General features: G+C 41.8%; 1 protein-coding gene across 4 annotated transcripts; it reads left to right on the forward strand.

Annotated features, from left to right (window-relative positions):
* The first annotated feature begins 105 nt into the window (after positions 1 to 105).
* LOC128771634 (threonine--tRNA ligase 1, cytoplasmic-like) lies at positions 106 to 26,402 on the forward strand. 4 transcript variants are annotated; one of them, XM_053887150.1, is made up of 18 exons: positions 14,318 to 17,191; positions 17,759 to 17,928; positions 18,009 to 18,123; positions 18,671 to 18,792; positions 19,075 to 19,183; positions 19,643 to 19,707; positions 20,062 to 20,140; positions 21,383 to 21,529; positions 21,604 to 21,702; positions 21,793 to 21,962; positions 22,033 to 22,195; positions 22,521 to 22,658; positions 22,804 to 22,881; positions 24,104 to 24,204; positions 24,806 to 24,907; positions 24,996 to 25,068; positions 25,892 to 26,006; positions 26,094 to 26,402. In XM_053887150.1, the coding sequence occupies exons 1-18, from the start codon at positions 17,108 to 17,110 to the stop codon at positions 26,234 to 26,236; spliced, it is 2,073 nt and encodes a 690-aa protein (XP_053743125.1). In that variant the 5' UTR covers positions 14,318 to 17,107; the 3' UTR covers positions 26,237 to 26,402. The 4 variants fall into 4 exon arrangements, 3 of the variants coding, with proteins under 3 accessions (XP_053743123.1, XP_053743125.1, XP_053743126.1); XM_053887151.1 differs by lacking the exon at positions 14,318 to 17,191 and having other exon boundaries at positions 17,823 to 17,928; positions 18,009 to 18,040; XM_053887148.1 differs by lacking the exons at positions 17,759 to 17,928; positions 18,009 to 18,123; positions 18,671 to 18,792; ... (12 more) ...; positions 25,892 to 26,006; positions 26,094 to 26,402 and adding exons at positions 106 to 335; positions 9,912 to 10,041; positions 10,114 to 10,340; ... (5 more) ...; positions 12,204 to 12,368; positions 12,450 to 13,199 and having other exon boundaries at positions 13,275 to 17,106.

Consider the following 26,402-nt stretch of genomic DNA (forward strand, 5'->3'; position numbering starts at 1 on the left):
GACCGACCTCAGTGAACATAATGCGTGCTCTCGTCCAATGTTTTTTTTTTTTAATGAATTCGTGGGTGTATTTGCTTGGACTCGTCCTACATGAGCTGCTTCACCTCCATCGGCAGCTTGCGATAAGCTCACAGGAAAGATGGCGGCCGATTCTGCGGCTGCAAGTGGACATGGCGCTCGCAGCTCCAGCGCTGCGCTGGAAGCGTCTCTGGACCGAAAGTTTCAAGGAGTTTCCAATACCATGGAGTCGATACAAAGCCTTTCGAATTGGTGCATTGAAAATAAAAAGCACCATGGACTCATCGTTCGCTACTGGATGAGGTGGCTCAAGAAATGTGAGTAGCATGCTAATGTAGCTAAAGCTGGCCTTTTGCTAATTCCTGCGATCACTTTGGGAGGTTGCTATGAACGAAGTGGACATTTTCATCATGGGGACAGTCTTATTTTTTGCATTTTGCACAGCAGTCTTGTATTTACGTTTCTACCGGGAGTGAATGACAAATGTGTTTGTTTGAAGGCGCCATTTGCTAACAGGCGAGTGTCGCTCTATGCTAGCCGTTGTTTACGTTCTATCTCCGAGACCGTAGGTGCTTAATTAATAGTTAGTGTTTTTTTTATTATTATTAATAAGTGTTCTGCGTTGTAAACACTAAAATTGCGCCATGATGTTTTTTTTTTTGCACGTATGATCGCGAGTTTTAAAAACGTTTCGTGTTAAGTGCTACTATCATTTTTAATATCAACTGTTTTTGTTTAAAGAATAACGAACCAAAAAGTGACAGTACTCTACTAAACACTCGAACACTTATTTACAAACTATCTGCACTGGGCTCACAATTATAACTCTAAAATAATTGGCTTAATCTTACATTTAACCAAAGTTTTGTCTCTCGCCTGAATGGGTGCAGAGTGGTGGTCTGACCCCTTATGCACATCAAGCACACGTTTCTGAGGATGAAAACCCTCTGTGATGGACCTCTTTTCAGATCGCTGCATATGGGACACATCTCTCTACGTTATAAATAGGGCTGCCAGTAGGTTACATTTTAATCGCAATCGCACTAAGGCTGTTAAATTAATGACACATTTTGTTTCTATTCCAAGTGTAACTTAAAGATTTAAACACCAGAGTGGCCAATAATAGTTTGCTCATGCAAACGTTTTCCACAAAAATCCAACATTAGATTAACCTCAGAAGCACTGAAGAGGTTAAAAAAAGCATAAAGTAGACATCATTGACAGATACAAAATGTGTAGTTTTCCTTCAACTTCAGTGCAATTGAGAGTTGACAGTGCACACTCAGTGGTTCTATCAGACTATTTATTGTGTGTCTTGTGATTATGGCCATCATTTTAATAAGTCCACCAGCACAAAAATGTGAACTTAGTCTTATTTCACTTTTAAACTGCCTCCCAAAAAATGGATATTCTCATCCTATGCATGGATGCTGCTCGACTGCCCACCTGCTCTCATCACCCCTTCCTCAGCACAACTGTCTTATTCCAATATGATCAAACTTTCTCTACGATCACGTTGAGAACAGGCTTTTAGCTAGCTGCAAAACATGAAAAAATGTCCGACTATTTGTGGCTGTATAATACGCTAGTCGTAGTGTCATCACACTTGCTTGATTGAAAAAAATTGTTACCGCCTGGTAATTTTGCAGAATATTATCGAAATTCACTGATTCTCAACCCTTTCGAAGCCGTTGCTTGGCCATCAAGGTTGCCATATTTGTTTACCGGCGTAAGCTTGTGGTTATCCACATCTTGCGAGTTGTGATAATTGCGGCATAGAATTGCGCTGTTATTGATGGGATGTTGGCTGGTGACAGGAGGAAACGGCAGATAAGTTCCAACTTTAAATAATTGTTTACAAAACCAACTCATACATTTTTTTATTTTCTTTTTTAATTTGTATATATATATAATATATTCATTCAGTATATATTTGTACATTATATTAATATTATATTCAGTATGTATTTACAGAATGAATGCTTGTTTAAATGTGTGAAAGTTTAGAAAACCATCACAGATACATGGCTGATACAACTGTGTGCTTATCTTGCATAAATGTATAAATGAAGATGAACATTAGACATTTAGCTTGTAGCAAGGGTAAGAATCATTAAAAAATTCTGGGACAGCCAAGTAAAACAACGGCCCAGGAGGCCTCTGCATCTAAAAGTGTTATTGATAAAATTACAGGGTGTGGGAAACTTGGCAGAAATGGTTGATGTTGTACCTATGCCTGGTTGTTGAGTGGCAGGGTATTTTTGGGAAAGTCACTGAAGATCAGCACACTGCGCATGCGCCACTGAAGCAGGAGCTGCGTGTATGTGTATATCAAATTGAACATTCAGTAGCTTGCGGACAGGACGTGATGCATAAGTGAATTTGGACTGAGGGAGCAAGCCTTTGGCAGCTTTTGAGTTTAACTTCCAAGTGGTCATTACAAAGACTGCAACAGTGTGCGACAAGTTCCTGCTCTGTGCCACCGTCATGTCCAGAACACAGTGCTTCAGCGGTGCCCACAGATTACATCAAAAAGAACAGTGTACTGCACTGTGAGGTACCAGCACACTTTTGCTGAGGTGGACTATCAACACAGTGCTTCAGTTCAGTTGCGATGTAATAGATATAATAATGCTTTCAAATTGCACAGCCAGTAATTTTTTTATATCATTGCATCACAATTTTCATTTTAATAGATATTTTTGTCTTTAAATATTGTTTTCCACAAGCCATTTTTAATGCAGCTGTAATCTGAACTGTAGGAAAAAGTAATCTAATCATTTTGACCCTTTCACAGCATATTAAAATTCAAGTATGGAAACTATGCTTAGAAAGAAATTGTTTACAAGATTATATTTACTTTATTTGCTTTCATGTCTAATAGTACAGTTAGATTTTTGTACAATCTCCTCAACGCACTGAGCTCAAGTCTCAGGAAATGACATCATGCTGCATCGATTAGCATGGCGGCGAATGCTGCACACATTCTCTATCCTCAGCAGCAAACGTAACTCCTTATTGTCAATGATTATTGATTTTAGTGATGCGTAGATGCATTTTTCATCATCCATTCCTATTTTACCGGGCAGTGGGTCCTGAGTGGGTCTCCATAGTTGTGGGGGAAACACTGACATGATTGCTCAGATAAATGCATCTCACCTCTGGCAAGGAGGTTATGTTTTCAATGGCATTTGTGTTCGATATAACTTAAAATTATGGAAGGATTTGGATGACATTTTTAGGAAATGGGACAAGGACCAAATTATGAAAATTTTGGAGATATTCAGATCACCCTCTGGATCTAGAAATATTTATTTTATACACTGCGTGCATGCATTTAGCTCCTTTCACATGATAATGTGTATATGCTGAAATGGTACAGTTGTGAGTGCCAGAACAGCTCAAGGTCTCTGGTTTGATTAAGGTTTTCCGTGTCACGTGGGATCATGTGAATTAGTATAATTTTCACATGCAAGCTTATTAATTATTATTGCCGCCAAGGAGGCTATGTTTCAACAGTGTTGTGTGTCTGTGTTTAAAATGGCTTGAAAAGTTATGGACGGATTTAGATAAAGTTTTGGTGTGTGTGTGACATAGGACCAAGAGACATGATTCAATTTTAGCATCACAGTCCGGATCCATGTATTTTTTTTAATTTTGGCGAAACCTCTGCTGGGATAGGCTCCAGCACTTTCCGCTACCCTGAACAGGACTAAGTGGTGCTTAATTGATGATGTATGTATGTATTTATTTTATGATGTATTTGATATTTTGGTTATATAGAGGAGCATACTTTGTTGTTCACACAAACTTGGAATTATGTTGAGATTGTTATTATACAGTATTATGAATATCTGCTGGAGAAACTGACTCATTTCTCTATGATCCTTATGTTGGTAAATAAACCTATGTAATATAAATATTTTTCAGCGGGTTCTGATGTACAGCTGCTGCCTTTCAATATGAGAAGTATTGAGTCATGTTAGGGGAAAAAAATAAATTTCGGTTGACACTTTTGCAAGAGGAAAGCCAGATGGCAAAGCTTTTTAATTGGAATTTATTATCTGATCCCCAAGCTACTGTTTGACACCAAGCTGAAAAGCTTCTTTATGGTGTTTTACCCCAGTTCTTAGCTCCCTTCACATGCACACATGAAAATAGAATGAATTTTCAACATTTTAAGAACAGTGCTCTTCACAAAATGCATAAACACGTTGCTCCTTGAACATCCTTGATCTGTTTAAAGTAATTATTTTAAATAATGACTGGATATAGTAATACAACAAACATATTCATAATAATGAGGAAAAGGTGACTAAGGGGCTTTTCACACTGCAGATTTTGTCTCGGTGGCCTGAGTCCTATATGCCCCCTGCTGTGTAGCCTTGCACCTCTGCACCTCAGGCGATGTCCTTTTTTTTCGTCTCAGCTGGCGGCGCTCTGCTCAAAATAGCTGGCTTGTGACCCACGACAAAGCACGTCTGAAGAAAGTCGTCATGAGCCAGGCGACAACTTTATTTTTTTTAATTTCACTTCTATGAGTCGGTTATTAACTGATGTCGGATCTCTGCCACGGTTGTAAAAGAATGTGGTGTTTCACAACCAAAAGTAAACATGAGAGAGTCATGTTTATTTTCCAAAAAACACAAATGTGGAAACTAGCTGCTTAATACAAACTGTCTTCATTTAGCCATGCTACTCTCACAACACGTTGAACAAATTGAGAGAAATTACTGACCATTGAGAAGATTTCTATCAGTGTAGTACAAATCCAGACGTCAACAATGATCAATGAATAGTCTGGTAATCTTCAATCTTCTCTGCCCAGAACAAGGTGCAGCTCTCCAGGCAGGATCAGGTCCGCGGCCAAAACCCAGTTAGCTTGTGTTCACATAAGCCGAACACACTTTGTCTTGAAACAAAATTCCACTGTGTGAAAAGCCCCTAACTGGTGCGCACAAGATACTCTCTGCTGTCAATATAAATGCACGGACTACGAAAACAATGTAGTACCTATGCCAGGACTGTAGTGGCGCTGCTCTATCAGATGAAGAAGATGGCATGTGTGCATGAAGTTTGTGCACTAATCTTAGCTCAGGAGTAAACAAATAGATCATGAAGGGACGCTAGTGTATACCGACGATGGAGTTGAGCTTATGACGAGTCAACAATGTGAGAGTGGTTGGGGAGGTGTGTTTCTCAACTCTGTTCTAGGCCTCTGCAATAAATTGTGGAAAAAAATAGTGATTTTGATTCACCCCTGAATTTGATTCGCATTAAATTTACAAACCGACTGAATTTTCATTTGAGTTTTACGCTCCCAAGCGGCGATAAGAATCGTAATGCACCACTTTTCTCTCTCTTACATGTGCTTGACACACTACTGTCTGTCTTGAAAGCCCAAAAGTTTAATGGTTAATCTTATCACTTACGATCTAGTTGTTGTTTGCATTACTGAAGTGTGTCTCCAACATTAACAAAGAATTGTGTCATGTGAAAATAGACAATTCAATGGTTGTATTTGTAACGTCACAGGCTGTTCTGCCAGTTTTATTATGTGATATAAATGGGACAGTTTGAGACATGCCAAAATGTTTGCTGCTGAGTGGCCGCTGGTGAAAGATGTGGTGGAGATGTTGTTTTAAGGTTTCCTATAAGATAAATAGCTGTTGCCATGACAGAGTGCAATGAATATTAAACCTGTTGTATGCTTGATCCTGGGATGTATGGATAGGAGGGTGAGGACTGTGATGCAGAATGTGCTGGGTATGGAGGCCAGTGTGGTCAGAGTAGGGTAGAGTTTAATTTGGAAATAACTCTCTAAAAAGCTGTTCCTCAGCCTGGTGATCTGAGTCCAGAGGTTCCTGTAGCACCCACCGGAGGGCAGAAGTGCCGAGAGTTTGAGAGGGATGGGATGAATGATGGAGGATGCTGCATGCTCGATGTAGGCAGCGTTCCCTCTGAATGTCCTCAATGTATGTTGGGCAGTTTTCACCACCGGCTGCAGTATTTTCAGTCTGCAGTAGTCCAGTTTCCATTAGGGATGCGCTGTATTGAAAAAATTAAAATGCCTGGCCGAATACTGAATAATATCCAATGTGGTTAAGCCTTTTACTGTTTTTTTCAAAATATTGCTGAAATAGTTGAACCCATTTATATAAATGTTACTCAAAGAAATTTAGAGTTTAGATGTCTGACTGTATGATGGACTTTTTGACTTTTAAGATTTATTTTAGACTTGGATTGTCAAATAATAAAAAAAAAAAAACAATCACCAATATATATTATAGGCTAATAATGTAAACAGAAGGGTAAACAGAAAGTTTGGTAGAACGCTTATTGCAAAATGCGATTGTTTTTTAAATAATCGCATTTTAAATACACTTTATGTAGATCAAAGAGGAATTGTGTGATACTTGGGTCGGAAAGTCAAAATTATTTCGACTTGTATTGAACAGTCCAGCTGCCCGGACAGCAAGCCAGGGAGTCTGTGCTGTCACTGCTGAAGTGGAGGATTGTGTTAGCAGGTTATTCTCAGCACACCAAACAGCCAGATGCTGTACCTCCTTGCAGTAGGACATCTCATCATTGTTGCTGATGAGGCCAATTGCAGTTGTATTGTCTGCAAGTTTTATCATGTGTTGGAGTCATGGACGGGTCTGCAATTGTTGGTAAAAAGGGAGTACTGGAGTGGGCTCGGTACACTGCCCTGTGGTACCCCTGTGCTGAGTCTGTGGGTCAGGAAGTCCATAATCCAGTGACAGATATAGGTGTTGATCTTCAAGTTTGGTGGATGAATTGGAGGGGATGACAGTATTGAACACTGAGCCGGTCAATTTTCAAAGTTGAATGAATGAATATTTCAATCATCGCAAGCAAGTTCAACATTGTATGCACACTTCATGCAGAAGCGTCACCACAATGACGGAGCCGGCCACCATTGATACTTGACATGACAGCCGACATGGAAAGTGATCAAGAGTCAACAATCCGTCCAATCTGTCCATGAGAGTCAGACGTGTCATCAAACTGATCCCTCAACTGTTTGTGCAGTGGTTTGGTGCTGACAAGTTGTTGGACAAATATTAGTCTTTGATATAAGACCTTTCTTATGAAGGCCTTTCATTGTGTTGTGAGTTAGTTTGATGCGTGTATCAGGGATGGTTGTTAGTCGATGTATCCACTATTGTCTCTCATATAAACGCTCGGCGTCTCAAGTTCATACGAACATTCAACCATTCAATACTCTGAGTCAGAAGTAGGCATTTGCTTGTTGGAGACAAACACGGAACATAAACAACGGTTTAAAATGAAAACGACTGCACATCAGCTTCTGTAGCTCAACCGACTGCTGTGATATATAAATCACATTGAACTGCATTGAACTGTTGGGACAAGGCAGAATGAGAGCTGGTGTAAAGTGGATACAGTTAAAGGAATGATAACGTCTTGTACTAAGGCTCTCTTAAAAGAGTGAAGCAGAGTGAAGTAGAGTTCTTAATTTCTGATCCCTCTTTCCACTTTCCCCATTTTTCTGAACAGTGTTTGTGTGTTGCTATTTGTAAACATCTCGTGCTAACTAGTGATGTCCAGAGTTTGAGATCCCTGGTTAAGATGTTGCCATTTACTATATATTTTGACTATTATCGGTCAGCAGAATGAACGTCATGAATGAAGAAACCTTGTGGACTCATGAGCGAGCCGTGATTGAAGAATGACTAAGTGTGGTTATTTGCTGTAAATGTTTGCTATTTTGACTGGACCTTTCAGTAATGAATGATGTTGTAGTCAAATAACCCGGAACCAGTGGGCGTGCTCCAGTAATGCAGACATAATTCTCAACAATGCACACACCACATGCTGGATTATCCAAGTATCCAAGATGATGCTTTGTAAATTTAAGTGCAGTGCTTTTCACATCGTGATCTATATTCATTGTTTGAACACATAGGGCTATACAATTCCGCTCAGGTACCTAGAAAATGAGAACATGAAGGGGACAGGTATGACTTTAGAGGATGATCTTTTGGCTCAGGTGGAGGAGCCAGACTTGCTATTGCAAAACCTGGTGTGAAATGGGGAAAGAAGACCGATTTTCAGGGACAATGGTGTGTGGTAAATATTGTCAATTGTTGTTGAATTTTCTGTGAACTTCGGTATCACTTGTGGCTCACTGTAGCAGCAGCTGTGCAATAGGCTTGTGCTGATCTCTGTGTGTGTGTGTGTCAAATATTACCAGTTACCCTTGAACATTTATCCATGGAAGACTGTCGCATTCTGTAACTATGAAACTAGGCAATGTAACAATGTGTTGCAACATCTTATCCAACACCTTATCCCTGTTTGTTGTGGAATCTATTATTTGAAAAATGTTTGTTATTTCTGACTGTCACCTTGTCAGGAAAGGTTTTGCGTCCCATGTTTCAAAGCAACTAGTATTTTGACTGCCTTTACTGAGATTTTCCCAGAATTCTGTTGGTCACTCTGTGTGAGTCGCACTATCAGCGTAACTTTGCTATCCACACCTCGATGGTAAGAAAAGATCCTGGCGAGAACTGAGTTGGAGTTTTTCCTCCAAAGGTCTATTGGAACACACAAATTTCCTGTATAATCAAGATACAGAAGAGGCCTGGGCAAGGGTCTCCCCCGGAGACAAAATGTTCGTACAGCCCCGGTTATGAAATGAATCATGGTAGTTTTGTTTTCATCTGTGACTTATGCAAATGTTGTTACTGATGGTTCTCTGTGGAGACTCTAAATCAAACTGAATGGGAAAAATGTGCCAACATGAATATTGCAATGATTTTGAAACATTGTTTGCTTTTTCAGGCTTTAGTCTGTTTGTCTTGGCATCTTAAAGATGTCAATTCAGGAAGTAAATGATCATATTTTCATGCAGAGAACAGTCTGGTTAAGGCAATTGCTCGAGTAAGGGTTCATTTGATACGGTTTGTCCTGGTAATGCACAGAATTATCAAATATGTCGCCTGCGTCATTTAAAACTGGGGTCTCGAACTTACAGCGTGTGGGCCATTTGCCCAATTTTAGCCTGAGAGTGCCCCCCACAGGGCACCCCCTCTGTGTCCACTGTATTTAAGTAAATTCCAATTGGTGATGTTAAGGTTTTAACTTGGTGCAAATGCACCAAATCACTCAAATGCTACGAATTACCACATCTGATTTTGACAATAAGACCAGGTGACATCTGCATGGAAGGATAAAAGAAAGTATTGTACCAAGGGTCATGCAGGGGCTGATCATGCAGTCTGATCTTAGTTGAGTAATGAGTCAAGTAAGTAATAGTAGCCTGTAACAGACTCCTTGTTGGAAAACGTAGTAATTCGCATCCCTTTCACTAGACTAATAAAATAATTTCTCTTCACTTTTAAGGTTTGTTTCATAGCTACTTCATTAAGTATGGTGCATTAGCCAGATATTTGGAGTAAGATTCCTTCATTCTTTCTTTTCTAAGAGGCTTGTGGCTACGAGGTGGCGCTATGAGCAAATGGACTCCTGTCTCCTTTTTGTCATTAGGAGGAGCTGTTGGGCTAAGAACTTGTTACTGGTATATGTTGGGTGTGAGATCTGCAGACAATAAGAATGATGAAAACATTTTTACACAGTTTCCATGTTCCTCATCAAAAAAGTCAAGCTCTGGCCATCCAGCTCTCTTCAAGGAATTAGATCTGGAGTTGTACCACAAGAAATGTCCATAAAAAGATGGGGAAAGCTGTATCATGCTCGCATAGGAACCAAAAAGTCTAGAAAAATCAGGTTAAAAAATATACATTCCTGAAGCGAAGTTTAAGCACCTCTGTGGTTGACTTCTGAAGAGTTTGGGATGGATTTTTTAAAAGTTGTTTCTGAGCTGAAATGTATCTATTTTCTTTCAGCTGACAACAGTCATCGTCTGAATCTTTTCTACCTCGCCAACGACGTGATTCAGAACTGCAAAAGAAAGAATGCAATCGTCTTTCGCGCATCCTTTGGCGAGGTTCTTCCAAATGCCGCTCAGCTCATCAGGTAGTTTTGTTAAAATTGTGTGCATGGAAGCTCCTGTAGTTGCTAACTGCTGCTGTTCTTTTTAAATGGCAGAGATCCAAAAGTTTGCAAGTCAGTTGAAAGAATCTTTTCCATCTGGGCTGAGAGGAGTGTCTACCCAGAAGAACTCATCACTCAGCTAAAAAACAACCTGAACAAGAAGGACAAGGACCGAGAAAAGCTGAAGCAGAGGGAAAAGGAAAAGGAGAAAGAGCGGGAAAAGGAGAAGGAAAGACTGAGAGAAAAGGAGAAAGATAAAAAGACTACTCCATCCTCAAATGGTTTGTAGAGTTCCAAATCATGTGATTTTTCACTGCTCTGTATATCATTTACAATTCACATTTTCTCATCTCAGTGTCAGCAAACAATAAAGCAGCTCTCAAGTCGAAAATTTTGGCCGAGTTCACAGTGAGTATGTCTTGCTGTTAAACATTGTCATTGTTGTTTACATGACTGTTCTACTTCTTCTTACATCAGCGCTTTCTCTTTTCCTCATTTTTCTCCACAGCCCCTCTCATTAATTGAGCAGCTGGCTTCATTTAAAAAAGCTGTTGCAGAAGAAGAGTACAGGGAGAAACAACTTGCAGCTTTGAGGGTTGACGTCTGCAGCACAGAGGCCCTAAAGAGACTCAAAGGTAGGAGTGAAAAATCACATTTTTGTACCATAACCTTGAGAGATGTGCTCTGTGAATAACAACTTATAACTTGTCTCCAAATGTTCTGCATTCATTTATATTGATACAGATAAAGCTGGAGGGAATAAGTTTGCGAAGGACTTCGAGGAAGGAAGTCTGAAGCTGCAGGAATTTGTTTCATTCTTAGACAAACAGTTACCCACAGGAGCACCTCTTCTTGATTCTTTGGGCAATGCTGACATCTTCTATGAAATGCAGTACAAGGAGGTCAAGATTGTTGCTAATGTGAGTGTCATTAAAGGTCTTCAGTTCCTATTTTAAGTGTCCTGCCTCTGGATAAATTGCTATATTGTATGGAGGCCATGACTACCCATTATTATGCACCGTAATCCCAACATATCTCTCTCTTTGTTTTGTTTTAGGCTTACAATGCCTTTGCCAATCGTGTGGCCAGTCTGAAAAGAAAGCTGGACTCCCTCAAAGAAACACTTCCTGGGCCTGATGACTCCCCTATCCCCTCCCCCTCTGAAGACGCCCCTTCTCCAACAGGGTCTGTTTCACCTTACTTAGGACCAGGAGAAAGCAGAGCTCAAGTGGATCCAGAGCTGGATGGCAAGGCCATGGATGAAGGAGATTTGCCTCCTGACAATCGAGATATTGAAGACATGGAGGTGTCCGATGAAGAGGAGTCTTCTTCCACTCTGAAAGGTTTGTGATTTTTGTTATTGCAAGTGACTTTTGGTAATCTAATCTAACCCTTTTTCCTCACGCAGGTGAAACCAATAAGAAAACTGTTACAGCAGCAAGCGTGACTCCGTCCAAGTTGGAGAAGGTGTCACTGCCTCCAACATCACCTGCCAAAGTGTCGAAGGCGACGGTTGTCCCTACTACTTCCCCTTTAACCCCGTCCACTGCTACAACTACTCAGAACACTGCTACCAACCCAGCACTAGGTGTCAATCTGGCCAAGGTGGATCTCGGAAAGATCAGCTCAATCCTGAGTTCACTCACATCTGCCATGAAGAGTACAGGTGTGTTTCTTCAGTGGAGATTCCAAGTGACTCATCGGTTGTTGAATTCTTTGTTTACATTTGACCTCCATCACTAAAAGGGAATTTTCATCCACGTGGCTGCTAAAATGTCTGGACATGGCTATGCATGACTGGTCTGTACGGTTTGAGACACTGCCATCTCTCTTCTGTTGACTGACCACTGCAGCCATGCAAGCTCTTTGATCATATCCATGTTTCGCAGTAATTTTCTCAGTATATAAACATCCATACGTTTTAAGGGAGGCTTAAATAATGTGTGTCCAGATAAGGTAAATATTGTTTTGTTCTCTGCCTTTCACTCCTTTCAACTGTCTTTTTGGTCCATTCTTAAAACAACACTGAACATCTCTGTCTGACAAAAAGTGGTCCTCTTTTTTACATACAGTGAATAAAGACAGCCTTATCATATGTATGGAACCATGATATGACTTCTAACTTGTTTTGTGTTTTGCTGCAGCTGCTCCGACAAATAAACCCGCTCCTGGAACACCTGCTACACCATCATCACAGACACCAGCTGCAAAGCCGGCCCCTCCCTCCACTGCTTTGGCCAGCATTTTGTCACGTGTTGACATCACACCCGAAGGCATACTAAGTGCTTTGTCTAAAACCAACACAACAGGTAATAGTGATATACTGCGCTAATCATGAATGAAAATGAAAATCTGTTTTTTTTAATCCTCTTAAATGTTTCTTGTTGCAGGGTTGTCTTCTCTCCTACAGAGTGTTGCAACAACCTCAGCTCCTCCTGTACGACCATCAGCAGAAACTTTAACAACCACAACTGCAACCCCTCCGAAACCAAAGCCTTCTATTGGACAGGGCATCAAACAGGAAACACCGGGGAAAACCAAAAGCTGGGAAAAGGATAAAAAGAGGTCCTTGTCACCAACTCCGCCCACCTCTTTATCGGCTGTTACAACTGTTTCTCCACCCAGTTTAGAATCTAAGATCAACAGTTTCTTGCAAGGTAATCCAGGTTTTAGTCTGGCTCTCGGGGATCTCAGTCCAGATGGTGTTGACGGGACCCCAGTAAGAGATGAGGCTGCTGGCACACCCACCCAGGACGAAATCATGGACACCCCTGCAAGTGTTCCGGAGTCACTAGGGTCAGCTGTAGCTAACAACCTCTCACCCACAGCCTACTGCAGTGACCCTTGGGATGCAGCAATCTCCTCTTCTGGGGGTAATGCCAGTGACTTTCAGAGCAGCACTTCCTCACGATACGGAACTGTGAAGAAAAGCGGAACGAAATTAGACGACAACTTGAAGATTGAGCGAAAGAAGGGCTCAGAAGCCCCTCAAAACAATGAGATCTCTAAAGGTGTGAGAAATGGACAGCAAAACCTGAAATTCAATCCCATGGGAAATGCAAGGGGCGAAAGGAGACACGGTTTAGGCCCAAGGAGTCTGGATGAAGGAGGTTTCGGTGCCCAGCAAGACCGGAATAGTGGTAAGTCCCCTGACAATGATGCAAAGGAGGGCCCTATCCAGCGAATTGAGACTTTGGTTTCCCCCTGCACTGAAGGTGCCCCCATCCAGACTTTGGGCTATTCCAACAGACATGTCACAGGAGAGCCCATCAAGACAGTGGAAAGCATCCGTGTGATTGGTCAAAGTTCACGACGTGGAGGAGGGTCTGTTGGACGGCCTGGAGTATCCATGTGGTACGAAGAGGAGGAATACATGGGGGCTGAGCCGCCCTCACCACACACTGCCCCCCCACCTCTAAACTCCCGAAGCGTAGATGACATGTCTCCATCAATGCCTCCTCCACCTCCAAATCTCTTTGTGCCTCTTCCTCCCCCTCCCCCTCATTCACTTCTTCCCCCCCTTTCTCCATTTCAAATGGCTTTCCACATGGATGGAATCCAGAGTCCTCTGCCACACCTTCACCAGCCCCCCCCACCTGTTCCCCATTTCTTCAGCGCCCCACCTCCTATCCCACGCCCTCCTCCACCTCCCAGTCTGCTGGACCGCCCTTTAAACCGTCCACACCCTGGCAGATTGGAAGATGTGGAACAAGGGACAGTTGGACCCAGAGGAAAGAAAGTGGGCTCTACTTCACACATACCGTCATTGTTAGGCGATCTGAGACTGCCTCGTCCTGGCACTGTCAAAGAGCACCTGGTGCGGCATCACACACCCCCCATCCACCGGCCCTGTCCTCCTGTTGTTCCCCCACCTCTACTAGGCAGAGTCAAAGAGCCTTCCAGTCGTCCGCTCCCATCCCCTCCTCCCAAAACCTCTCCCTCAAGGCCAGACTCCCCAACGGTTGACCCTGGGCCTGTTCCCTCACCCAATCAGTCCACCCCTCAGTCTTCACAGGAACCCTCTGCTAGTCCACCTGATCAGTCTTTCCAAGCTCCCCACCCAGCTCCTCTCTTGCCAAATCCCCCATGTCCCATCCTCCCTTATCCACAGAGACCGATGCAGCAAGGCCCTGGGCCTTCTCATCATTTTAACCAAGGTTTCCAGAGAGGTGGATACCGTGGCATCAAACGACGTGGTCCTCGATATTCAAGCGGTCCCTTCTATCGGCAGAAGAGACCCTACATACCACCGCACTTCTGAGGTGTACATCAATGGCATGCTGAATGAGAAGAGAAACCGCTCGATACTACTGCAGTGTGCGTGTTAGCCTGGCTTCTATAAGACTAGGTATATATATTTTTTGTTCAGTAGCTTGATTCAAACAAGTTTGTATATAGTTGAGTGAACGTTCTTGCTTAGAAGGCAGTAATTACACTTCATAGTATAACTCTGTGTTGTTACTTCACATGAAAATACATTGTTCAGTCCATCTTCACTGATTGCGTTCTTATCAGAGTTTTAATAGCTTCATTTAAATAGTACAGAAAATACCTGACCGTAACAGTTAAATGCCTTGTGTGCTTTTTTTTAAGTTACATTTCTTTAGTGATGAAGCAGAAGTGTTTCTGAGATACAGTAAAATATTCATTCCCCCCCCCCCCACTTTAGTCTCTCTGCGTGTGCTGTGTGCGAGCGTTACACCTCTCAAGACAACTTGTTTTCAGCTAACAATTTTTTCTTTTGCAGATTCCTTGTTGTAAAAAATGCTTTTCCTGCTTGATCTTTCCCACTTTTTTGTCTTCGCCCACTGTATAATTCTGCACCTGTAAATATAAATATTGACTGAGTTGCTATTTTCTCCTAATACTGTTTTCTTGTTCTGAACAAGGGCAAGTCACTGTCTTCAATCTGGAAGATGCATTGATATTGATATACTGAGGGCCTGTTTTAGCTTTAATAAAGTCCACAGTTCCCACTAAGTGAGTGGGGTGGGTGGGACAGTATGTTATTCAGCTGATTCACTTGGCATTTTTCTTTCATTACATCATTTTTTTTGGTTGAAAAGAAGCATTTTTAAATGAAACTGTCCTGAAAGAAGCAGGGCTACTGTAGAACAATCTGTTTTCTGCACCTTAAAAAATGTTCAAAAAGGTTCATTAATATGTTCCACCCATGAGTCTTCTGCTCAGATTTGACTGAAGCACATCTTGATGGCAGCAACCACTCCCCATTGAGTTTTTTTGTTTGTTTGTTTGTTTAGTTCCATGAATAACACAGCAAAGCATGATCATTTTCTTTTTTCTGCGTGCCGCTTGAGTTGATTCCGGCCTGTCAATATCCAACATATTAATTTCATCTTAACAGCTCTGTCTTTCTGCCCTGTCAACAAGTTGCACATCTGTTTTTATGAAACATTGTTGGTTGTTTATTTTGAGTGCCTTTACCTAAACTCTTCTCCGATTCCTGTCACACCAGCTCAAGCAATTTATTAACCCGTGACTCAATTCATCATCTTATCTGCTCCAACATGAGCCATGGAACAAAGCTTGGTTCTTGTGTTTGATTCATATCGGAGGTTTTACCCTGGTGCTTATCAAGGATGTAAAACAACCAGTCATGGAGTCTCCAGTCTTTTGTGGTGTGAATTGTCACGCACATGTACTACCGCAGATATTTGTCACTTTTCAGTACTACTTCAAGCCAAATGTCTAGATGTTCTATTTGCTGAGTGTGAGCAGTAAATATAGCACAATTCTAGATAGAAATTCACCTATGATTTAAACCCTAATCTGACCTCCACCTACTCCATAATAGACATTCACTCACTATCAATATTATATTCAGCAAATTCTACCTTAAATTTTGAGCATGGAATTGCTTTCAAAACCTGGTCCTACTTTTAGATCCGCATTTCTAAATGCATCCAAACATGTTGGTTTGGTGTGAAGCCATGACAGACACATGATCGACTTTCACTGCCAAAACTGCTGCCTTCTGTGAATCCCCATCTGCCATGGTAACCATGATATGTGGTCTATGATAAATAAGGGGTTGTAATTCATCTCCTGATTTAAAAAAGAAAAAGTGCCAGAGCTGGCTCCACTGCTAAAATATTTTGATTCCATTGCCATAGCCCTGATTTGGATCCCACTATTGGTGCTCGTTCAGATGAGCCTGGTCCTGTGTTGGCAGTGGAGCCGGTCCATTGCACTCATATTACTCCTCCGGTCATGTGACAGTCAACGCCATTGAAGTTTTCTTCTCGTGCCCGTCAATGTGTCTTACCTGTGAAGGACACTGTTGCGGGTTCAGTGTCACATGGGCCGCTTATAATAGCAACTGGGATCAGCACCGCAAGACCGGCAGTCTTGGCAGTGCAAGTGGGACGTCCTCAGCACCAGACAAGAAGGGACCTAGGAAGGAGGGTGGTTTGGCTCCACCTAGTGTTCATAGGTTGTAGATCTCTATACTTTCATCTGGGGTGGACCAACGCATTCACGCCCGGCTCTAAGTGTAATTACACGCAAAACCACTGTTAAAACCGGTTTCATTTGCGTCCCCCAAGTCTTGATACACTGTCACAATTTCAATTTTAAGAAGTGCAACTCTTTTTTTTTTTTTACCCGAACGCCACGCTATAAAAATGCGATGTGCGGTGCCCCTTTGTAAAGTGACCACAGTGATAAAAACAGTTTGATAACGTAATTGATTTTATGACAGAGCTGAGGGAAACACGTTGTGTCTTCTTTAACGAGTTCATCCACTATAATATAAGGAAGGTGCATGTGGCCCTATCTGGCAGCTAACATTTGAAAGCGGCTTATTTGTTGATCAATTGTCTCTGCGTCTCTTAACATGGTCGTACGTGTGTGTGTGTGTGGGTGCATGAGCGCGCTCTCCGTTGGGAGCGCGTACGCAACGGAACGGCTGACGTCAGTGGTTGACGTCATGGTCATGTGTGTTTCCGGCGATATGGCGGAGTGTAGAGATCGGGGTGCTCGTGATGTGTTTCTGTGACAAGCGTGACGTTAGACTGCGGTGGCAAAAATGACAGTGGCGGGGTTGTCGCGGCTTTTAACCTGTCGTTTGGCAGGTCATGCGGCTCTGCGAATGCGCCGGAGTTACAGCAAGGTGCGGAAGTGTTTTCGGTATTCGCGCTAGAGAGAGTAGCTAGCGTTAGCACGCCGCTCAGTTGTATGGCAGGAGACAGAGCCTCTGCGTGTCGTGTTGACTCGCCTGTCCGATGATGGATTGCAGTTGAGCGGGTTTCTTGTGAAGTTTTTTTTTTGTCCGAAAAAGAAAAATGACTCTTGCCTCGTTGCAAGTATTTCATCAGACTAACTTGACCTTCCCATTTCCTCTTGCATCATCCTGGCACATTATTGCTTTTGTCAAGTTCATATTTTAATATTGGATTAATACGATACTCAAATCCACAGGAAAAAAAACAAAAAACATTTTAGCTCCTTTTGTCACTTTTGCAGCCATTGTGTTGGTTAGCCATTAGATCATTTAGTGACTTTATTTCACAGTTTCACTTCAATCATTTCTGGACTTTTGTTAGAGCAACACATTATAATGCCAATAATTATATTGGGTCAATATAAGACTTCCAAATCGGCTCAGTTTCAGACTTTCACATTATCTGTTTTCTACTTCACACCCCCTAACAATTATATTTTCTTTGTATACTTGCAGGTGTCACCTGTAATTCTGGAACAATTGCAAATCTTTGAGCATTTCGCTGAGAAAAGGGCAAGCACTCAGACAGCTGAAGAAAAAACCCTCAGTGTCCAACTGGTTGATGGTCAGAAAGTGAAAGGAACTGCTGGGGTCACAACACCTCTTTCCATTGCACAAAGTCTCCGGTAAATATTTCATTATAATGTACTGTATATTCTCAGTATTTTACTAATTCAACTAGTTAACCCCCTGCCTTTTTCTGCAGGTCAAAAGGAATGATTGTCAGCAAAGTGAATGGTGAGCTATGGGACCTTGGGCGACCTCTAGAAGCAGACTGTGAATTACAACTTTTCACTTATGACACAATAGAGGGCAAACAGGTAATCGAGCTTTGAGACTTACTCATTACTTTCTTTGTATCTAGGCTTTCAATTTGAAACTGAAAGTGAATAACCATTCAGTGTCTTTTCCATACCATATACGGTTCTATTTTAGGTCTTGTCTATTTTCCTTCAACTAATTCACTGACATGTTCATACATAGAATTAGAGTGAGATACCTGGGGTGATTTATTTATTGTCTTTAAATGCAGAATACCTTATTGGTTTGCTTTAACAAACAAGTTTCACTTCCCACCTTTTATTGTCCTTTTTTGTAGATGTCACAGGACTACATTGATACTTTCCATTTGCAACTCAATCGATAAATATTTATTTAATTTTTGATTAAATGTCATTGGTTAAGGTTCCAATCTTGTTCCCTAAATTCCTACACTTGTGGGACCATTTTGTACATGGACAAATATACATGTTTTTGCTGCTTGGAATTTGTTGAATTGTGAGGTCTGTCAAAATTGTAATGACAATTCATCGCACGGCAGCTAGATGGCTCCACCTGCAAAAGTGTGTCCTCTTCTGTTTCTCTCAGGCTGCATGGAGAACTGGTGCATGCGTACTTGCTGGAGTTTTGGAAAGTGTCTACGGTGCCCACGTTTGCAGAGAAGGGGTGTCTGAACTGGGGTTGTTCTGTGACCATTTGTTAGAGAATGGGTGAGACTGTCAATCCACTGTGAAAATAAGTAGAAGCCTTGTATTGTAACATGACTAAACATTTTTAGGTTTGATGATAAATTTCTGGAAATATGACTGGTGCATATTGTTTCATATGTTTTATCGTCAGTGCTTTTAGGGATACATTTGGATTTGTTTATTGGTCATTATTGGTACAAACCAAATATTATTTGAACTTGAATTCCAATTTCCCTTGTCATTCTTTTCCGCCCTCTGGCTGTTGTGTTTGGTATTTTATATTGAAGACTTGCCTCTTCACAGTGACGTGTCTTTTACTGAAGTGGAGGAGAGATGTAAAGAGGCCGCAGCCCTTAAAATTCCACTGAGCAGGGTAGAGCTCAACTCTACTGAAATCAAAGAGCTTTTCCAGGTATCAGTAATTGCTTGTTTGCTTAACAAGTTGCTGCGTGTTGCCTTTGGAAAGATGTCTGTAGAAAGTAGCATGAGAAATGGCTAACATTTTATTGAGTTATGGCACACTTAAGGCCTTAACTGAGTCACTGACAGCGGTAGCAGTTGGAGACCTTGACACCACCCTGTGCTGCTGAAGTCAGTTAATGATATATGAAAATTGATATATCAAAACTATCCCAGCCAGTTCAAGTCTTTTCTTGCATCTCTGCCAAAACATCTCTCCATGAGTCACACGACTGCTTAGAAAATAGCACAGCAGCATAATAATATGTTGTAAAGTAATGACTTCCTGAAAATTCCCTAGTGTTTATTCATTGTACCTGTGGCAGCTTGTGTCCGAGGTCTATCCTTGCTATGTCATCTGTTATGAAGCCATGTCTGTGTCCTTTTTGAAATGTGTTTGTTTCTTCGACAGAACAATAAGTTGAGGCTGCAGCTTGTTGAAGAACAGATGAACGGTCCGACAGTTGGTGTGTACAGGTTTGTGTAGCTCATTCACTATGAAATGAACTTAACTATGAAATCTTAAAACGTATGTTTTGTCGAAGAATCTGACATTGTAATATGATATGAATTTCAGTTGGGCTGGCTATTGCCAAGCTCAGAATTCGATTTCCATTCTTTAGGTTGCAATTCGATTCACTTCGATTCTCATTCGAAGGCTTTGATGTTAATCGAGCAGTGTGAGTGTTGATGTCCCGGAGTCTTTACACTACACTACTTTTTTACTTCACATGTAGTTGTTGGAGCATATTTGCTCTTTAGAGTTGCATTATTGTCATGTAAGCTAAACAGATTTTTTCCTCTCCTTGACCAAAAACATTTTGTTACCAGGTGTGGCAACAGCCTCGCTGTATCTCATGGACCCCTCCTTCCTCACACTGGCCTCCTGAAAAGCTTCAAGATGCTCCAGGTTTGATGTCTATTGCATGTTTTGACTCATGATGTTTTATATATTTGTTTTAATCCCCTTCTTTTACTGCACATTTCCCCCACATTGCTATTAAATTAAATGATGGTGAGATGAAGCAGACCAGAACCTCCCGTCACAGGAACAGCTTCTTCCCCTCGGCCGTCAGACTATTGAGTTTGTGATCAGCCTTTGTTGTTTGTGGTTTATTTTATTTTGTTGACAGCACTTTATTCTGAAGCACTTTCCTAGTTGGTGGGATCCCCGTTGACCATGGCAATAAATTTGATTCTGAATTGCTCTCTGGCACCACCAAGTGGACATTAAATATAAGATTCAGCAAGCATAAGTTGCCCAGTGCTTGCGGTAGGATTGTCCTCAACAATATAAGGCATAGATGGGGGTAAATGCTGTAATGGTGTTTGAGAAGACATTGATAAGATGTACACACACACAAAGCAAAATTTTATTTCAATTTTTATTCAAAAAATGGATTGTTGTTTGTTTTTGGACTGAGCTTGTTTCTTTGACAGAATTTCCCCTGCTATATCTGTAATACATCGTACTTACCTTGTTGGCAGAGATCAGATCCAAGTGTTCCCAAACCGGGGAAAACGTACAACTGACAACAGTAATCGATAATCGATACAGAGCTGCTCACAAAACGTGACACAACGGGGGAACCTCGTTTCGTGCCGCTTCAATCTGGAATTGAACTGTTCAATCCACTTCCTGGACTGGTCACGTGGTACAGCCAGTTCGAGACTTTGACCGCCTTCAGCTACGTCATCAGCTACGTCATTGGAGCATTGTTCATATACTTGCTGCCAGATTGCTCGGTACACGCACCAAAGGGTCACAGCGAACACATCACTATATTAAATGTTGACCAGGTTTATGAAAAAGGGTCTGGAGTAGATTATTTTGGCTCAGCCCATGCTGTGCAAATGGAACTTTCCTTTACAATTATAGAGAGAGGCAGGGCCTTTCCTGATTGAGCTTGTCACTGGGCAGACTGGGATTTCATGGCAGCCGCAGGGCAAACATCAACAGCAGGGGCTGTGTTTGTCGGAGCACAGTTTCCTCTTCTGGGGTCTTCCAAAAACACTGCTATCACACATTCTTTCACTTTTTTGGTTCAGTCATTTATTTTCCAGGCCCACACCTACTCTTTTTTTTTATTCTGCCTTTACTCACTGCTCCTATAATTCTGTCTAAATGGAGCACCATGTCACTTCATTGCAGCTGTCGCCTGTCACCCTGGCTGGACAGACAGATTCTCAAGGTATGATGCGTCTCCTCGGTGTGGCCTTTCCACAAGAAAAGGACAGGGAGGAGTGGGAGAAGGAGCAAGAGGAGGCAAGAAGGAAGGACCACAGGCGAATTGGAACTGTACGAAGACTGTAAAACTGAGCCAAGCAATTCAAGTATTCGAGTCACCGTGGTGTTTCTTTTTTTATCTTCAGGACCAGGAGCTGTTTTTCTTCGATGATGTCAGTCCAGGAAGTTGCTTCTTCCTTCCAAAAGGCGCTCACATCTACAACACGCTTACAGACTTTATTAAGGTCTCAACACAGTTCTGTAAATGTAGTACATGGACGAGCCTCTTCCTGTCAGGGTGCAGCTCAAGTAAAGGTGACTTTCCTGTTTTCCAGAGTGAATACCGAAGAAGAGGCTTCACTGAAGTTGTGACCCCAACTTTGTACAGCACTGCATTATGGGAGCGCTCGGGCCACTGGGAGCACTACAGTGAGAACATGTTCACAGTGACGTCAGAGGGCTCGCAGACCTACGCCCTTAAACCCATGAACTGTCCTGCTCACTGGTGAATTTGCTCACTCCCGTCGTCTGATTTATCGCTTTACAGTTTGTTGACTCTTGTGTTGTGTTTTCAGTCTCATGTTCGAGCACCGAGTGCGCTCGTGGCGGGAGCTTCCCCTGCGATGGGCTGACTTTGGGGCTCTGCATCGCAATGAACTCTCAGGAACACTGGGTGGTCTGACCAGGGTTCGTCGGTTCTGTCAGGATGATGCACACATCTTCTGCATACCTGAGCAGGTACTCTTTTATTGATGTACTTCATCAACATGCTAGTTTGTCATCATTTGGTTTGAGACGCACAGCTGTATCATGGTGATTCGATGGGTTGTGGAAAGACATTCCAGGAGGCCACGGCTCTGATGAATGATGGTCTTTGTCCATGCAGGCAACTCAAGCTGTGTCCGCTATTATCCTGATACCCAAAAACATTCCTTGGGCTTTCAATTTACTGTACATCACCCCCCCCAAAGCATTATGTCATTGTGTCTCTGGAGTCTTTGTCATCTTTGGTCTCAGCTGTTTAGGTTGGTAACCATGTGTTATTTTGCTTTATTTGTTCTAGCTTCAAGAAGAGATTGTGGCTTGTTTGGACTTTGTGAAGAGTGTTTATCAAGTGTTTGGCTTTACCTTCCACTGTCTTCTGTCGACACGACCTACTCCCTGCTTAGGGGAGCCTGAACAGTGGGACGATGCTGAACAGGTACTCACACATTTGCTTCTGCACATTGTTGAGCTCTTAAGAAGTGATTTGCAATCATTTTGGTATTTATAAGTCATTGCTACTCAAAAGAGGAGAATGACGTGCTTCACCTAATGAACCGTGGAATTGTTTTGTATGAGCGCAGCAGTTGGAGAGGAGTCTGCAGCACTTTGGCGAGCGCTGGGAGCTGAACCCAGGTGACGGAGCCTTCTATGGTCCAAAGGTCAGTAAAGCAGTCCAGCAGGCGTTGTTTTTAAGATTTCCACACAAGGCCGTATATTTCATGTTGCTTCACTGCTGCCGTCAGCCTAAACACACAGCACTGGACTAACAATCGTTTGTCTTATCTCATCTTGATATGCACTTTTCAATGAAAATCACAATGTCTAAAATAGTCAGCACTGCTTTTTTGGGTCAGAGATGATTCTTTTAAACTTTGGAGTTTATTATAGGCAAGATGGTTTCTAGTAAAGGTTAGCCTCAGAGGAGAGTCTCTTGATGCATGCCAACTGAGCTCATCTGTTTAAAAGACGACAGTGACTGTTTACTGAAGCTGCTTTTTTAAGTACAATTACACATGTTCAGCAAATGCACTGCAGTGAAATACCCAATAGGAAGAGAATTGTCCTCATAATGTGCATGTCGTCCAACATATTCCAAGAACACGGCCGGCTGCAGAAATGAGTCGGCCCTGTCTCTGAAGACACCCATTTAAGTAACTGTTCTCTTATTGCTGGGAACTGTCTCGGTTAGTAACACATCATAGTAAATAATATGTCATATGACTTCATAATGTTGCAGCACCTCTTTAAATAGCTCTGCAGATAGTGTGAAGAAAATGCAAGCTCAATGCTGGTGTAGCGGTTACCACGTTGGATTTTCATGCAAAAATGTCGCTATTGTAAACACATTTTCTCTTTATCTGTTTCTGTTGATTGTATGCTGTGTTTTTACGAAGATGTGTGAAATTAACTCCTTTACAGTTTATATGTTTATGAAGTGGAAACTACACCTTTGACATTGATCCTGACAAACTTTATCGTCAATAAATGAACAAAACAAATTTTAGCGTCACATTGAAGCTGAGCGTTAATGCAATTTCTGTCAAACTGAAGAGCAGCTGAAATGTCTGGTGCATATTTGAACACGACTCCTCTGTGAAGTCAGTGAGCATGAAGAAGTCAGCCAGACTTAACACAATCAAGTCGAAGTGAAGGCCAGAGAAGAGAGGTGGGTTGAGTCAGGGTGTGGTTAGACACACAAGAACTCCCGTATAAATAAACATGGTTCACAGCTGCATAGCGAGGGAATGTTGGCTACAAGCAATATGTTTATCTTCTCAGAGTAAAAGTGTCTGTTGTGTAAATAGCAGCTTGTTCCAGCATTGTCTTAGCTGTAGTCTCACATGTCAGAATAAGGCTGATGCTGTGTTGCCTTTCTCTCAGATTGACATCCAGATCAAAGATGCAATTGGCAGGCAACACCAGTGCGCTACAATCCAGCTGGATTTCCAGTTGCCAATCAGATTTAATCTCCAGTATGTCGGGTGAGTGACTCTTCTTTTAGACTGTGACCCAAGTTTGTTTAATATGAAATCCCCATTAAAACCGGGCTCAGTGTCGCTGTGCATCTGCCTGTCAAACCTCCCTTTCCACGCATCCGTCTGCCCTTATTATGAACTCATGCAGAAATATAATGTGCTGCTCTACGCTTCTTATCTAAAGGCATCAAATGCAAAAGAGTTTATCATGAAGGACCTTCATGTTCTTCAGTTCTTTTCTCCCATCATCAGAGCTCTTTCTCATGCACACGCTCCAGGATTTCTGAGCAAGCCAGATATTTGAGCCTTTGTTTTTGACATAACATTTTAACAGCAGCAGGAGTTTCCTGGTGATTAAATATTGTGTTTCAGGTTCTAGCTCCCCCGAGGAGACGCTTTTCAAGGCTTTTGAATCGTGGACCGTAATCTCATGGAATGGAGGTTTTAATGCTCTCTGACCTCTGCAATTGATCAAATCATTGTAATATTCAGACCAAACAATTCCGTCTGCTCTGCTGCCAAAGAGTCATAGTTTCCCACTAAATGAACTGTTGGCAGACAAATACGCCATTTTTGTCAAGTGGTTTATTGTTGCTTTATTTTTCAGGCGAGATGGACAGCTGCGCCGACCAGTGATGATCCACCGGGCGGTGCTGGGGTCGCTGGAGAGGATGATCGCTATACTGGCTGAAAACTTTGGAGGCAAATGGTCGGCCATATTCATCATACATTCTGTCTTTCATTGGAAGCTTGTGAATGTTGCTGTTTTAATGCTTTCATTCCCCTTCATCTTAAAGGCCTCTGTGGTTGTCCCCAGCACAAGTCATGGTTATTCCTGTAGGGGGAAGCAGTGAGGCCTATGCCAAACAAGTAAGTGACGAATAGCTTTTTCATTGCTTATGCTACATTGGGCAAGGTGCTGCCTGTGGTGCCCATGTGACCCCTGTTTTCTTTAATTCAAATCTTTCCTTGATCAACAACAATGTAAATATGAATTTTTTGTTGGTTTGATAATCAAGCCCATACCACCCATTATTTTCTTCCCTTCATAACTATTTTCATTTTCTCATTCATACTGTATGTATTATTACTGTTCTTCTAAATGATGACATTTCCCTCCTATTCAACAGAAGAGTCACTATGTCTTATCATTTCATTTTTACTAAATAAAATGAATACATTGATGAAAAAAATATTAAAATAATAATGTAATGTTTATTTGAGTTACATCGCATGATCTTTTAATCTATATTTTGTATTGCATCAGATTTTGAGTTATGTTTTTTTCCATATAGTTTAGGTTTCATCTTAACCAATTTCCGATTATTATGATTTTTTTCCTTTTCTTCTTTTTTTTAAAGTTATTTGTATTCATCAGTTGTTGGGTAATATTTCCCTGTTGCCAAATGCATGTAATACTTACTTAACCAACACCTTTTTTTTAGTATTCTTTCATTTTCTATTCTTATTTTTTATTATTATTATATCAAATATTTCAAATACTGATTTTTGGATTTGCCCATTATTTTTAAATGGACATTTTTGTCTCTCATAACAAGAGTCCCAGGTTGTGATGTAGTGAATCTGCAAAGATAGTTGCCCACGCTTCACATAGAGTTAGGGTTATTACATCTCTTCTGCCTGCTTCCCTTCCAGAGCATTTCTAAGTGTGTACTGCCTCTGCTGTCCTTAGGTGGTGCAGCAGTTGTGTGAGTCTGGGTTCATGGCTAATCTGAGCGACGATCAGGGAGCAACAATAAATAAAAAGGTCCGCTCTGCTCAGCTGGCTCAGTACAACTACATTCTTGGTAGGTTTTGTTGTCCCTCTACACTTCCTGTCAAGTTTCAAAATGTTACTTGACCTGACCATGTTTCCTCCTTGTGTTTTCCTCCAGTGGTGGGTGAAAAGGAGCAGGACAGTGGAACAGTCAATGTGCGAAGCAGAGCAGGGAAACAGTTAGGGAGGAGACCACTAGAGGAGGTGCTGACATGCCTCACTCAGCTCCGAGACACACGGAGCAACCAAGATGACTTTTGAAGAATGTACTTTTATCCCTCTTCTCTTTCGGGATTTCCTGTGAGGGGTTGCCACATCCTCCTCCTCCTCCACATCACCCTGTGCATCCTCCCTAGTGACACCTGTCCTCCCTTATCCATGAACCCAGGCATGTATGTTTGTGCAGTAGCTTTTTTAAAACTGTTTG

This window comes from Synchiropus splendidus, chromosome 15 (assembly GCF_027744825.2).
Source record: "Synchiropus splendidus isolate RoL2022-P1 chromosome 15, RoL_Sspl_1.0, whole genome shotgun sequence".
NCBI lineage: Eukaryota > Metazoa > Chordata > Actinopteri > Syngnathiformes > Callionymidae > Synchiropus > Synchiropus splendidus.

Coding starts and splice junctions, on each gene's coding strand:
- LOC128771634 (XM_053887148.1), top strand. CDS start 140: ATGGCGGCCGATTCTGCGGCTGCAAGTGGACATGGCGCTCGCAGCTCC. Junction 11,726..12,203: donor ATCTGCCATGAAGAGTACAG/GTGTGTTTCTTC, acceptor GTTTTGCTGCAG/CTGCTCCGACAAATAAACCC. Junction 12,369..12,449: donor GTCTAAAACCAACACAACAG/GTAATAGTGATA, acceptor TTCTTGTTGCAG/GGTTGTCTTCTCTCCTACAG.